This window comes from Helianthus annuus, chromosome 6 (genome assembly GCF_002127325.2).
Source record: "Helianthus annuus cultivar XRQ/B chromosome 6, HanXRQr2.0-SUNRISE, whole genome shotgun sequence".
NCBI lineage: Eukaryota > Viridiplantae > Streptophyta > Magnoliopsida > Asterales > Asteraceae > Helianthus > Helianthus annuus.
In genome coordinates, this window is record NC_035438.2 from 15,653,687 (window position 1) to 15,669,011 (window position 15,325).

At 35.5% G+C, this 15,325-nt stretch overlaps 1 protein-coding gene and 1 long non-coding RNA gene across 2 annotated transcripts; both read right to left on the reverse strand.

The window, feature by feature from the left end:
- Positions 1-5,981: 5,981 nt before the first annotated feature.
- LOC110864828 (abscisic acid receptor PYL9) lies at positions 5,982-7,835 on the reverse strand. Its single transcript, XM_022113987.2, has 3 exons — positions 7,512-7,835; positions 6,550-6,765; positions 5,982-6,455 (listed from the first exon to the last, which is right to left on the reverse strand). Exons 1-3 carry the CDS (start codon positions 7,611-7,613, stop codon positions 6,255-6,257), a joined length of 519 nt encoding a protein of 172 aa, XP_021969679.1. The 5' UTR covers positions 7,614-7,835; the 3' UTR covers positions 5,982-6,254.
- A 1,747-nt stretch (positions 7,836-9,582) lies between these two features.
- LOC110863781 lies at positions 9,583-11,040 on the reverse strand. The gene is made up of 3 exons (XR_002549361.2): positions 10,911-11,040; positions 10,199-10,286; positions 9,583-9,728 (listed from the first exon to the last, which is right to left on the reverse strand). It is a non-coding gene; the product is annotated as an uncharacterized LOC110863781 (long non-coding RNA).
- Between the last annotated feature and the right edge of the window lie 4,285 nt (positions 11,041-15,325).

Here is a 15,325-nt window from a genome sequence, read left to right on the forward strand (position 1 = left end):
TGTGCAAGATCGAGATAGAAAGAGGCGAAGGAGGGAAGATGGTTACACGGGGAGTAGTAAGGGTTCTAGTAGACGGAGGGAAGATAGTGTGGATAACAATGGGCTGAAGAAGACTGATGAAAATTGTTCATATAAGGATGTGGTAAAAATGCGTGAAGAAGATATGGAGGAAGGGCAACAGAAGCTGGATGATGAGATGGAAAAAAGGAAGAGGAGAGTGCAGGAATGGCATGAAAAAAGAAGAAAAAAAGAGGAATATGAAAGAGCGCGGTTTGGAGGAATTGATGAGAGTGCAGGTAAGACGTGGACACTAGACGGTGAGTGTGAAGGGACTGCAGATGGTGGACACATGGATTTGGACGACAATGTGAAGGGAACCGGTAAAATCAATGGTGTGGTTAATGGATTAGATGATGGTGATGTTGTTCATGCTTTGCCGAATGGCGGTGATATGGAAGAAGATGAAATTGACCCGTTAGATGCTTTCATGAATTCCATCGTGATACCCGAAGTTAACAAGTTGAGCTATTCTGAGGCTTCTGTTTTGGATGAAAAGAGTTCTGATTCAAAGAAAGATGACAAGAATAAAGACAATCAGCAGAAAAATAAAAAGAGTGGTGCCAGATCATTGGGTTGGATCATTCCTGGTGACGATTCTGAGGAAGAGTATCCAGATATTGATAAAGAGGAAGATGGTGATGCGTTCATGAAAAGAGTGAAGAAGTCAAAACTTGAGAAACTATCCCTTGTTGATCACTCAACAATCAACTACTTTGAATTCCGAAAGAACTTTTATATAGAAGTAAATGAGATTAAGAAGATGACTCAAGATGAGGTTGCTACTTATAGGAAAGAACTTGAACTAAAGGTACACGGAAAAGACGTACCCAAACCGATTAAAACGTGGTACCAAACTGGATTAACAACTAAAATTCTAGAGACAATAAGAACGCTGAAATACGATAAGCCAATGCCTATTCAAGCACAAGCATTCCCAGTTATAATGAGCGGTCGAGACTGCATAGGTGTTGCTAAAACAGGTTCAGGTAAAACACTAGCTTTTTTTTTTGCCAATGCTAAGGCATATAATGGACCAGCCCAAACTTTGCTCTGGAGATGGTCCCATTGGGCTCGTAATGGCACCTACACGAGAACTTGTTCGTCAGCTTCACGGTGATATAAGAAAATTCACCAAGGTATTGGATATTCGCTGTGTGCCAGTGTATGGTGGTTCTGGTGTTGCCCAACGAATCAAGGAGCTTAAACGAGGGGCTGAGATTGTCGTTTGCACACCGGGTAGGATGATCGACGTTTTATGTACCAGTGGTGGGAAGATCACTAATCTGAGAAGAGTTTCTTATTTGGTTATGGATGAAGCTGATCGTATGTTTGATATGGGGTTTGAGCCACAAATTACGAGAATTGTCCATAATATCCAACCGAATCGCCAGACTGTACTATTTTCGGCTACGTTTCCTCGCAAGGTGGAAATATTGGCCCGGAAAGTTCTTAACAAACCAGTGGAGATACAGGTAGGTGGGCGGAGCGTTGTCAATAAAGACATAACTCAGCTAGTTGAGGTAAGACCCGAAAACGAAAGATTTTCAAGACTTTTAGAGTTAATCCGAGAATGGTATTCGAAAGGTAAGATCTTAGTATTTGTTCAATCCCAGAACAAATGTGACGCGTTATTTACAGATTTGTATAAGCACGGGTTTAAATGCCTGTCTCTTCACGGGGCTAAGGATCAAAGCGATAGAGAGTCAACAATTTCCGATTTCAAGAGTAATGTATGTGGTTGATTGCAACAAGCATTGCTGCAAGGGGTTTGGATGTTAAAGAGCTTGAGCTTGTGGTAAATTACGATGCCCCAAATCATTACGAAGATTACGTTCATCGTGTGGGCCGTACGGGGAGAGTGGGGACTGGGGAGAAAAGGGTGTGCTGTCACGTTTTTATCGAGTGAAGATGAAAGATACGCCCCAGATCTTGTAAAGGCTTTGGCATTGTCAAATCAAACTGTTCCTGATGATCTAAAAGCTCTTGCGGATCAGTTTACGGCTAAGGTAAATAAAGGACTTGTGCGAGCTCATGGGACTGGTTACGGTGGAAGTGGTTTTAAGTTTAATGAAGAAGAAGATGAAGTTAGGAAAGCTGCGAAGAAAGCACAGGCTAAAGAATATGGATTTGAAGAAGATAAATCTGATTCAGACGACGAATCTGACAGGGTGAGTAAATCAGGCGGTGATATTTCTCAGCAGGCGGTTCATGCCCCTGACGTTGCTGCCAGTCAACAGCCATCTACTGGTGGTGTGACTGCAGCTCTGGTAGCCGCCATGAGGCAGCACGTATTGGCTAAGATTCAGGCCGGTTCTTTACACGAACAATATGAAGATGAACTGGAGATTAATGATTTCCATCAAAATGCTAGGTGGAAGGTGACACACAAAGAAACCCTGGGCCCGATTGTCGAGTGGAGTGGAGCTTCTGTTACAACTAGGGGCCGGTATATTCAACCCGGTAGAACCGTGGGACTCGGGGAGAAGAAACTTTACTTGTTCATTGAAGGAGCTACTGAACAATCTGTTAAACGGGCCAAAGCTGAATTGAAACGTGTTCTAGAAGGCATCACATCACAGGCGTCTCTTTCAAATTCAAAACCGGGTCGTTACTCGTTTTGAAAAGCACGTTGCACATTAAGGTGTTTACAGTTTCTAAATTTCCTAATTAATCTGTTTCTTAACTGAAATCAGCTTTATGCAGTTTTTAATTTTGCGTTTAAATCCTGCGCACCTAGGCTGTAGCTAGAACAATATGAAGTAAAATATGAATGCTTTTGTTCTTTTTTGTTGAATGTGCCTTTTGTTATCTGGTTGGATGTCCTATTATATATTTATTTATTTTTAATGCATTTTTGTAGGAGGATCCAGCTTGCACATGTTTGACGCATACAGTTGCTTTTAGTGGCTGCCAGAAGATGGCGATCACAAACCTTTCCCCCGCTAAGAACATGTATGACTGATGTATACTGAATGCTTCGGTCTTGAGTTGCATACTCTTTTGATCCTAATGTTGGTCTCTGATTCGAGCATTCATTTCTGATTGTAGGTTGGTTGGCCATTAGACCTTTGATGCCTTTTCGACAGTGTTCTGCAGTTACGATCATTGTCCCATGTAGCACCATAACCTCGCAATTGAGACCCGAGTGGCGGAGTTTTTACAGACAGGGTTCATAAACTAGAGAATATGGATAGGGTTTACTAAAAGCTTTACTATCACTGCCACCAGCTCTAATAGACTAATACTATTACCAATCATCGTTGGTGGATCCAAATAATAACGACGTGACAGCTATGTGTCATCTTAAGACAGTAGGATTATGAATTAAGAACATCAATCAAGCCTATGAATGGTGATTGATTGTATCTAAGGGAAGTGGTGTTAGTGAAGAGTAGTAATCTTTAGTTTGTTAAGCTCCAGCCCCCTTGGTTTTGTGTTCATTTCGTTTTTATTAGTGTTTAGGAGAAACCGTCTTCTTGAAGTTTGTTTAAACTGTTGGCTTTTACACTATATAAAAAAATCTTGATTGAATCCACAACTGTCCCATTGATTAAGTCATTAAACCGACAACGATATGGGTCTTTGGTACCAACCTGTGCTGTCTATGGCTATGTTGTCAAAGGCGCTCAGGCGAGGCGTGCATTTAGGCGCATCAAATACACACACCTATTCTTTGGTACCAATGTGTGTTGTTTATCGTCCCACTAACATTGCGTGTCGGATTAGTTGTATCACGAGTCAAAATGGGTCAAGGTTAGTTGACCTACAATGCTTTTTAACATTTAGATGCATTATTTTGTTACTTGCACAAGTTCTTGCTTGTAAAGTCTTTATATTAATTGGCTTATTGGTTTAATTTGGTTACAGCTACTAACCAAAGCAGGTGTGAAAAGCAAATAATTTGCATTGGGCTCAGATGTTTGGGGTGGGCTTGTGATCCTAATGGAACATTTGTGCCCAATTTCACAATTTGGAGAAGCCGAATCGGGAGAAGTGAAAAAAGAAATCGTTCAGCTCATCAAATTTTGCGCAGCTGTGAGCCTGTGAGAATTGATGGCACATATATGTTTACCAGTGGATTGATGTGATTTAAGTATATAACTAACTATATGGCATAAGGCTGTAAATGAAACAAGTTTATCTCCTTTTAACTTCAAGGAAGTTCAAGTTCGAGCTACACTGGTTTCGAGTTTTACTTCTAAAGCTAGAGCTTGGTACATTCGTAGTTTTTTAAGTTCGAACTTAGCTTAGGCTTAGCTTGTTTCTTTTTTATTTATATGCATAGGCATTTATAACTATAATTTTTATATACTATATGATATATATTATTTTGTTACTTTAATCATACTTTTATATTTAGAAAATATATAGGTAATAGTCTTCTTTAAGCTTTTCAGTCTAGTTGGGCTCGATAGGCAAAACTTTGGTTGTAGTCTTTTATACTTTATGAAGTGGCTCCTTTATAGATTTTGAGCCCTTTGAGCTTGACTCGGTTCGAGCTTTTAGCAAACTAATCTCAAGTAGCTTGCGTACGAGTAAACTCATTTACACCATACTCCCCCACAGTTGGGTTTTTCTACAAAAATGTTTTTATTAAAGGTTGTCGTTGTTTTCTATTGAACTTTTAGTATACATGTCATACTCATCTCTCAAATTTGTCTCCATATTTTGTTATTCGTAGAGAATGAGAACCAACATGAGGACCAGGGAATGAGCATTTGAGGCAAGTGAAGGAACTTTTCATGGAATCCAAGAATGAAAGCGAGGAGTGCGCGAGTCAATTTGTTGTAAAATAGGGCCATGAATATTATCGGGACACCATAGAGTATCTTTTGCGATCCACTGAAAAATATCATGAGTTACTTTATGGAATGGTGGTAGAACACGGTTCTCCTAGATGGAATCGTGTTCAGGAAATGGGGAAGGTTAAAAGAGTTTTAGCTTAATATCATGTTGTGTAGTTCGGTTTGTAATAACATGTACTCGTTAATTTTTTAGAAGTCTATTTACGGTGTTGTTTGCTTTTATAAACATTTTGATATAAAATGTCTACATACAAGGAATGTTTGAACATTCCGAGATGGTTTCAAAATAAAGTATCTCCCTCCTATACGATTGTGGCACATACTTGTATTGGTAACTTTGATGGAGCATATTTACGCACTTTGACTACCCAATGATGATAGACTAGAAGATTTTTGACTTCTTTTTTTTTTTGTATATTATGTATGCGCTTTTTTAAACAACTTGGGTTATAGTTTTTTTTGTATGTTATGTTTTTGATTTGATAGGGCATCACCTCACAGGCGTCTCTTTTATAAAATTATACATTTTAAAAAAAAATTATTTTTTCTTCAACCTCAAACCATTCCAACTCTTCACATCACACTCAACTTTTATACAAAAATACATTTTAAAGAAATTTTTTGTGTGTTTGGTCCTCCCCATCTTAGTTTAAAAGAGTCCATAGAAATAAACCGGTTTAGAATTCCAGACGCACGATGGTTTGGAATCTCAGACCATGTCATATATGCATCATTGGGTGCACTTGCACGTACAATTTTCTCACTGAATTGCATAATAAAGTTTATATTAGATATGATTAAAATTATACAATTAAAATACATTTAATGTCTAATAAAGTGATACATAATACTTTAAGCATTTATATCCACCACTTTCAATCCTGTTGAAAAGAACATATATTTCCAAAACTACTTGCAAATATCATTATTTTCTTTAGCAAGTCATTTCATTCAATTTAGGTTAAAAAAACACCACATGGTGTTTCCCAAAATATAAAGACAATGATTAAACTACATGACTTCCACTAAGGCACTAAGTTATGTTTTTTAGACATTTTATGTTTTTATTTATTTATTTATTTTTTTTTTGGGAAAAGTAAACTTCATAAACAAAAAAAAAAAACATTATATCTAATATTTTTAGACAATACTATATATATCATTAAGAAAATTACACATGAAGCTAACACATAGTGACATTTAGAACCATAATATATATAAAACCGCTACCAAATGTTTGCAGTTATGAGCAATCCTGCAAACAATGAGCTGCTACTACTAGTGCCTATCACCAAATTATACATATCAACTTAAAAGCAAGCCAAATGAAGAGAAGAAAGTTTGATTGATAATCGCACGACCATGAGGGGCGAGGGCACTTTCGTCCTTTCACATCTGAGTTTGAACAGCCATTCTTTCGGAGATATCAGAAAGAGATTTAAGGTTGCAGTTAATTAGGGCTTTCACAAAGTAACATGTTTCATCTTGAGTATTGCCATTGGGTATGTCCACCACAAATGACTCTATGACTAACGTCCCGGATCTTCCTTCAATTACCTCTGGATGGACAGTTAGGATCGACGAATAGTTCTGCGCAATGATCAACAACAAAAATGTTCAGATAATGAAATTGGTTGATGATCAGTTGATCACCACCAACAATATGGTTTCGAGTTTAATTTACCTTTAGCCTATGGTCACCGCCAACAATTTTGATGCCGAGAATATGCTCAGTGTCATCAAGAAGCTCCAGCCTCTCTGTGCTGGTAGTGGCTGGAAGCCCTGACTTGACATCCACCTCTCGAACACTCCCGATGTTAAGACCCCCACGCATCGTGCATCTGCTAACAAATGGCTTGTACTTTTGAGGTTGATCAAACCTCCTAACTAATGACCAAACCTGAACAAATATCAATTATAGAGATTAGCAGAAGTCAATCAACAATTCTTCAATAGGCTGCAAATTCATTCAACTACAATAATCAAATTAAATATCTCACAAAAATTAAGTGAAAAGCTAAACTAGAGATCCGTAGACGAATAACTACCTCTAACTGTCTAAACTGCACTAAATACGGAAAACATATCAGATATTCAACAGATCAAAATTGTGCATATTACTAGCGAATACACAAGAAGGATCTAAAATATTGTACGTAAATCATGAAGTATCTAGAGAAACAGATGATTTTGAGGATAAATCTAGAATTACTAGCGAATACACAAAAATTATGTAAATCATGTGCGTATACAGCAGAATCGCATGCTAAACAGATCAAAATTGTGCAAATTCTCCATAACTTATAATCGAACAACATCGATATATATAGCTTTAAACTGATATATCATCATGTAGATCGAATCTGAATACATAACACACAGTCACACACACAGATTACAGATATATATACACACATACATAGCACACGCGGATTACAAATATACATACATACACACATAGATTACAAATATACATACATACACACACAGAGAGATTACAAATATACATACATACATACATACACACATAGATTACAAATATACATACACACAGATTACAAATATACATACAGAGATTACAGATATACATACACAGAGAGAGAGAGAGAGAGATTGTTACAGATATACAGAGAGTTAGAGAATTACGATATCAACGGGAGCTTTGATGTGTTTAACGACGGCAGAAGCGCACTGTTGACGGCCGGGATTATGCCTGTGGTGTCTTCGTATATACTGAGCTGCATCCATTGATGATCAATTTGTTGTGCGATTAGAGGAGAAACTGGAACCCTAGAAATGAAATGAATCGAAAAGTTATTGACTTTTGAAGAAGAAGAAGAAGGATGGATGGGGAATTAGTGGTGGGAATAGTGCATGTGCGTATAATTTTATAAAAATCGCTAACAAACAAACGAAATCATGTAAAGTGATTCCACCCAATTGGCATTATCCTTGGGTGATTGTCTCCATTACTCACCCAAATATGAGATGAATTTTATGGGTTTGTCTTTACTTAAAACGGGGTCAGGTTAAATTTGTGAACATGTTTTGTTTTGTTTTTTTTTTTAAACAACTTCATTAGAACAACAAAAGCAAGCTCGAAACCGAGCGGCCAATCCCAAACCAATAACCCCGATTATATATTTTCAAATTTACACCAATCCTTTCAAGCTATACATCTATCTTTCGATCTACAAAACAAAACCCAAAGACCTTATTTCACTGAAAACATCGTCAATTTTAAAAGGCTTCCTCGAAAAAACCAAACTATTCCTAGCTTTCCAAATACTCCAACAGGTAAGAATGACAATGCCGTGGAACACTTCCTTCTCTGACCACCCAAGCCGACCCAATTTTGTTAGATGCTTAGGGTTAGAGTAGACTTGGTATATCTAAGGTTTGACCTATTTATTTTCATTAAAGTTCGGTATGGGTTTAACCATCATCACTAGTGCTTTAGTTATGGCCACGGGTATTTAAGTTCCACCTATGATGGGCTTGGATGAGTTTTCTCCTCGAGGTCTCAAGTTCGAGTATGGGTGATAGGAGTTTAAATTGGGGATCTATTGTGCGAGGGGGCTCTCTAACGTGGACCCGGTTAAAACAACGTATGCTAGACCTCCTGACATTCACGAATAATTCACACCTTTAAAAAAAACTGAAAAAGGAAATCCAAAAAATAAAATTATGATATGCCTAAACAGATAAATTCACATGTACCGGTTCAGTTTGTCACGGTGCGGACACTCGCTATAGCTTATCATGCCAAGATAATACGCTTTTTTACAAAATTATGCTGGAATATAAAAAAATAAGCGTAAACTGCCAAAATGGTCCCTGAGGTTTGGTTAAACCTTTTGAATCTAGGTCCCCGTGGTTTCAATTTTTTGCCATTTTCATCCAAAATCAAAATCTGGTTAGATTTTTCAGTTAACATCCAGTTTTTTTGTCTTCCCCCCCTTTTAATGAAGGGCAAAATAGTCTTTTAATGTTTTATTATAACAAATTAACAAAATTTAACCAGTTTGCCATTCATTAAAAGGGAGAAAAAAGATAACAAAAAAAAATATGATGTTAACTGAAAAATCTGACCATATTTTGTTTTGGATGAAAATGGCAATAAAATTGAAACCAAAAGGATCTAGATACAAAAGGTTTAAGTTTTGAACTAAAGTGGCAAAAGTGACCAAACCTCAGGGACCATTTTGGCAGTTTACTCAAAAAGTAAACACAACTATGTATTCAACTTTTTAACGAACACAAGTTATTAGATAAAAAATCATCATCATCATTATCATCATACTCAGTAAATCTCAACAATAGCAAAGATAAGGTAGGGTCTAAGGAGATTAGATGTAAACAGCCTTACCTCTACCCCGTAGGAATAGAGAGGCTGCTTCCAGTGAGACCCCCGGCTTGATTGTAGTTTTGTATCAAGCATTGGACCTAAGACACATAACACTCAAACAATTGGGGCAGAGACTGATTTGTGCATGTACCCCGTGTCTTTTAGCTATCAACGTCACCACATGATGCATGATTAACCATCCACCGCTTTTAACGTATTTTCACGAAATTAGTAAAATAACGTTAAAGTTAGTACCATTTCACTTTTGCCTCCCGAGCGCTGTAACGTCCTAACACGTTTTAACCTAAGATTTGCAGCGGAAAATACATACCTAAAATTTTCTTCATGATATTCTTTCTTTCATTTAAATACATTAATCTCTTTTTATAAATTAATCCAAAACTAACATACATGTCTCAATTTAAGTGACTACGTACACACCCACATACAATCCATATCTTGACTCGATCTTCAACCGCGTACACTTCATGATGAAACATCCAAACATGTATAACCTGCAGTCACCACATTCAATCACATTATTAGCAACCGATGACATAATGCAAAATCTTAACACGTGCATAATAGCGCGTCAACATATCATGCTTTCTCTTATACTAGCCCCTTCATCCATCCATTCGATTACTCGCATCGGATTATGGAGTCAACCTTCGCTTCCTTTGTTAACATGCCTATACTTCACATTAACTCTCAATAGAAAACGATTAGTACAATAGCTTCCATTTATATGAACATGTCCTCAAATACAAATAACTCATCTTATTCATTCAGTCATAATTTCATTATGTAAGTTCCATTTCTTACCCAAACTTAACCGAATCTCTTTCTTAACCACTTCCAACCCATTCCATTAAAACTTAAATTAGTAATAGCATTGACCCATATCTTCTTACATTACATTCAACAATTAACATATATCATAAATACATTACCAAACGAAAGGGTAAGTTCGGAGTTCACTTACCTTGCGCGCCCGTATTTGCGTTCGCTTATTTGATTGAGTATTCGTAGCCCGTTAGCCTTCAACGCTCCCATCCATCTTGACATGATTCCTATACACTCATGTCATTACATTCACATTCTTATTAGCATATATGCTTATACTTATGAACAACCATACCAAATTCACATCTAACATACGACCTACATAAAGCATACTCAACATCATTAATCCATTTAAACAAGCATAAAGCATACTCAACATCATCCCTACATAATCTTCACATGAACTATATATGTTTACCCATTACTTGCATACAATTTCTCTTATTATTGTCTTTTAGACATTTTATCAAACACTTGGCGTGCGTACTACTTCCTAAGCATAATGTACAAGTTCTTTAAGCATGTTCTTCCTTATTTCATCTTATGAACTATCATATTCAAACAAAATCTCATAATCATAAATTTCACTTCAAGTTTAACTATCTTATTCTATCATGCAACACCTTATACAACACAAGATTACACTATAGCATCTTCAAGTTCATCATGATCATCATCTTCACACTCATGCAATGGGTTTCATTCTAAATCACCCAATTACTTGAAATTATTCATAACACAAGTTCTATTTGGTGTTTCTAACACCTCTACATGCTTAATTTCATACAATTTCATGGATTGATTATAACCCACTTCAAACAAGGTCACCAAATCTAAGTTTTAAGACATACCTTATGATCCCCTTGTGAAGGTGATCGTTAATTCACATTCGGTTGTGAATTTGGGCTTCGTTTAGCCTTTCAACTTGGAGATTTTTATGAAGTTTAGGGTTTTGGCTCCATGGGAGCTTTCCCTGCTCGTTCATGAACACACACGATGTGTGTGTATGTGTGTGTGTTGTTTTCTTTTAACACAACAACTTTCAAGTTATCCCACTTTTGTCCCTCATGTTTCGTTTTAATTAAATAAGGCTTCAACTCTTCGCTTACTACTAACGAGACCAATAATCAACAAGGTTAATTATTCCTAGTAAATCCTCATTTTTCAGGTTAACTTTTCTCATTAATGGTACCTTACCCGTTTCTTAATAGTAACCGGGTCTAAATTACCAAACCCATTTTTTTTGGGATGTTACAAGCGCCCACACATATATACATTATATGTGCACACCGCAAGCGGGGCAATATTATTAGATAAAAAAAATTGGCTAAAAGCTTAAATTACTTTTAATATAAGTGTGAAATTGAAACTTAAAACAATCATCATCATCATACTCAGTAAATACTACCAATGGCAAATGTAAGGTAGAATCTGAGGAGGCTAGATCTAGATAACCTTCCTTCTACCCCGTAGGTATAGAGAGGCTGCTTCCGGTGAGACCCACGGCTCGATTGTAGTTTTGTATCAAGCCTTGGACCTAAGACACATAACACTTAAACAATCGGGACAGAGACTGATTGGTGCATGTACCCCCGTGTCTTTCAGCTATCAACGTCACCACATGATGCATGATTAACCATCTGCCGCTTTTAATGTTATTTTCACGAGATTAGTAAAATAACGTTAAAGTTAGTACCATTTCACTTTTGCCCCCCGAGCACCCACACATATATACATTATATGTGCACACCGCAAACGGGGCATAAGAAAACACGAAACTTAAAACAAACAAAACACGAAATTCATTATTGTTACTACCATCCTACACTTTTAGTACATACCTAGTGTTTACCCCCCCCACCCCGCCGTGTTGTGGCTACGGGGTCGTAAAACCATGCTAAGCGGCAAGAAAATGATGACAAATACCAGAAAAATCGTAAAACAAAAAGGCGGAATTATAATGTCATGTAACGTAAAACGTAGATAAAGACAAACACAAATTTATGCCGCGAGCTAACGTAAAATATAAACAAAATCGTATTTATAAGCATACAAATAAAAATATAAACTACACTACAAGACATAACAAAAGAAAAAAAAGTTTTTACGTCAAACTGTACACCAACCCAAAATGTACATAATAATAAGCATAGAAACATATTATATTTGACCCGACTTATTTCTGGTAAAAAGTTACATTGAAACGGAAATCCACTTGAATTTATACCCACATGTATAAAAATAAACACGTAAAACTCAATTACGAAGTCTTTAAAAAGCCAAGTGGTTATAAGTATCAATGCTAAAAGTTGAGGGTAAAAAGTAAAATGCAAAAAAACAAAACAAAAAAAAATGCAAAAAGACAAAAAAGATTTAAAAAAAAATCATTGTTCTCATAAAATTGGTAATTGTAGTATCTATATTAAAAAATCACTTTTAACATGTGATGGAAGATGCGAAATTAAAAAAATGATAGTTTGGAGCTCACTTGAGATTTTATATAAACATTTGTAATTAATAAATTTAAATATCTAACCCGTAAGTATTTACGGATGATAACCTAGTATATAATACTAGCTTATGGCCCGTGTAACACACGAGTTTGTTTTAGTCAATTAGATCAAATTTTCTATCAAATCAATCGTAAGTATATAATGTTTTAAAAATAATTCCTTAATTGATAGAAAATTTGAAATGTCATATGATGAACATTTTACATTTGCTAACAGCATTACAACGATAAATATTAATCGATAATGAAATAAATAATAATTAAACAGCTTATGGTAATAAGACATTAAAAAATATGAGACATTAAAAACTAATTATAATACTTTGTTGGCAAAAGTTGTGATGACGTTTTTGTCGTTTAGAAATTATCAAAGAATAGGTTGGGGAAGAAGGTTTGGCCCAAACAATACTTCTTCTTAGTTAAGTGTAGCAAACGGGTTTTCTTTAGTGGATGAGATAAGAATACATCTTACATTCTATTAAAAAGAATTTGTTTAATAAAATTTGATCTATTAATTTATTAAAAGTTAAAAAGAAAACATATACATTTATAAAATTTCCTAATAAATAATAAAAACTTCACTTACAAAAAAACATTGATTATAATTGAATATAAAAACATTGATTAATTAAATAACTGTTTTTAACAATCCTGATTATAATAAAGGTTTTTAAAAACTAATATTAACAATCCCAATACAACTTTCTTCAAGAACTCTCTATCACAAGTAAACTGTTCACTTTCTTCTCCAACATCGGCGATCAGACTATTGAAGGTTCCGATCAGGTAATAGCATTTGTTATCTTCGTTATTTTACTTTGTTGGTTTTACATTTGGGTTTTTGTTTCTTGATTTCGATTAAATGCATCAAAATCATAATGTGGTGATGTTGAAATACATAAACTGTATTCAAAGTTGTTTTGTTAGTTTTATAATTATATGAACTTTTTTTTTGTTTTGGATGAGTTGCGTCTAAGTAAAATTCTGACGTAATGTTGTTTGAAATATAGTTTGTTGAATATTTTCGGATTGCTTGTAGAATTCTTGTGTAAAACTACTGCAATAGGTTTACAGTGTTGATATATCTGATTTGTCATCGAATATAGGTGTTGATTTTTTAAAAAACATTGATGTTTCAAGTTGGGACAAAGATGTATCTTTGGAAATTTAGTGTAATATGGATGGTAGTGGGGACCGACTTGCAGTAGAAAGATATGACTTTGTCATAGAAAGTCTTAAAATTTATTTTAGGGCTTACATATTATGATTTTGAGATAAAACTGATTTTGTGTTAAACTGTTTGATTTTTACTTTTTGTTTTTGAATTTCAAATGGATTTTATCATGATTGTGAATGTCATTGAACTGAAGGAAGACGGATTGGTAAGATACATTCTTAGAATTGTGTTTATATTTATAGAATAGACTTCAATGTCAGTAATTGAATTGTATGTATAGGTTTTACCAAGGATATTAACTAACCAAATACCGAGAGATTGCGAAATGATAAAGGTGGTTGACTATTTAGGGGTTAAGTATAAAGTTTCTGTACAAAACATGGGTCATAGAAGTAGAAAGATACACGGTTCTGAGTGGATTCGGTTTCTTGAGTCGTACAAACACAAGAACATAGAGAAGCTTTGTTTTAAAAAAGTGAAAGAAGCAAAATTTGAAGTATTTGTTCTGAGCAATGAGGGTTTTGAAATTAGAAAGGATCGGTCGGGGAAAGATTATGTGCATGGTTGCTTGGTACGGGCTTCGGAGGAAACTTACTATAAGCAGGTTAAAATTTCCTATATTGTTTTTATATTTTGTCAGTATCTATTTATTTGAAAATAAAGTTATAATATATATGTTGCATTGTTTGTAAAATGTATTATAATGTTTCTGAAATTTATGAAAATTGTAGGATTTACCGCATGGGTTGCTGTGGTTGTTGTCTGAGAGGCAGTTAAAGATTGACAACTTACATGCAAAAGTACACGGACCGAAACAAAGTTCAAAGGTTGATGTCTGTTATGATTTCTCTCCAGAAAATCAAAAGGGTTTAGCTGGTGGATTTATGGGGTCAGGATGGACCACATTTTGCTTCGAGAATGACATTGAGGAGGGCTGCCAGTTGCTGTTTCAATGCATGGGAAGTACCCCAGAAGAGCATTTTAACTTCAATGTTAACATTTTCAACAAAGACGGGGTTGGACTGCAAGTAACGGCTGAACATCAGTGCAGCTGTACCAAACACCATCACAACAAAAGGCGTCCATCATACAAGAAAAAGGTTGAATATCATGTGACAAAGACAAACTACATGGTATTTACATAACAACTTTGCTTTTTATAAATTATTTTCGTATAATGTTGTCTTTAACTTTTACTTAAACTAAGGGTTATGAAGAACGAATAATAAAATCAATGATTTACTTTTATAGACTATACTAAAAAAGTTTGTTCGAGACAACCAGCTGAATAGGTACGGTTGTGCAGTCTTGTCGTTTGGTCATGTCAGGTTTCTGGTACCCCTACGTGTCAGGACAAATGATAGACAACCTGGTGATGACACCCATCTGGTAATGGTTACGGACTGGCATCACATACTGGATAAAACGGGGATGTCTGTGGACAAAGTATTGAGGTTTGAGATGGTGGAAGAAAAAAGTGTGACAGGTGACAAAGTACACTTTGAAGTATGTTGATGTGTTTTATGAACATGTTTTTAGGATTTGGAAGAGGTGTAGCAGATTTTCCTTTATTACGA

What these genes read in the sequence shown, in the direction of transcription:
- LOC110864828 (XM_022113987.2), bottom strand. Translation starts at nt 7,613, where the DNA reads ATGGATGCAGCTCAGTATATACGAAGACACCACAGGCATAATCCCGGC. An exon ending in TCAAAGCTCCCGTTGATATC is followed by an intron (nt 6,766 to 7,511) that starts GTAATTCTCTAA and finishes ATATTTGTTCAG; the next exon opens with GTTTGGTCATTAGTTAGGAG. An exon ending in GCGGTGACCATAGGCTAAAG is followed by an intron (nt 6,456 to 6,549) that starts GTAAATTAAACT and finishes ATCATTGCGCAG; the next exon opens with AACTATTCGTCGATCCTAAC.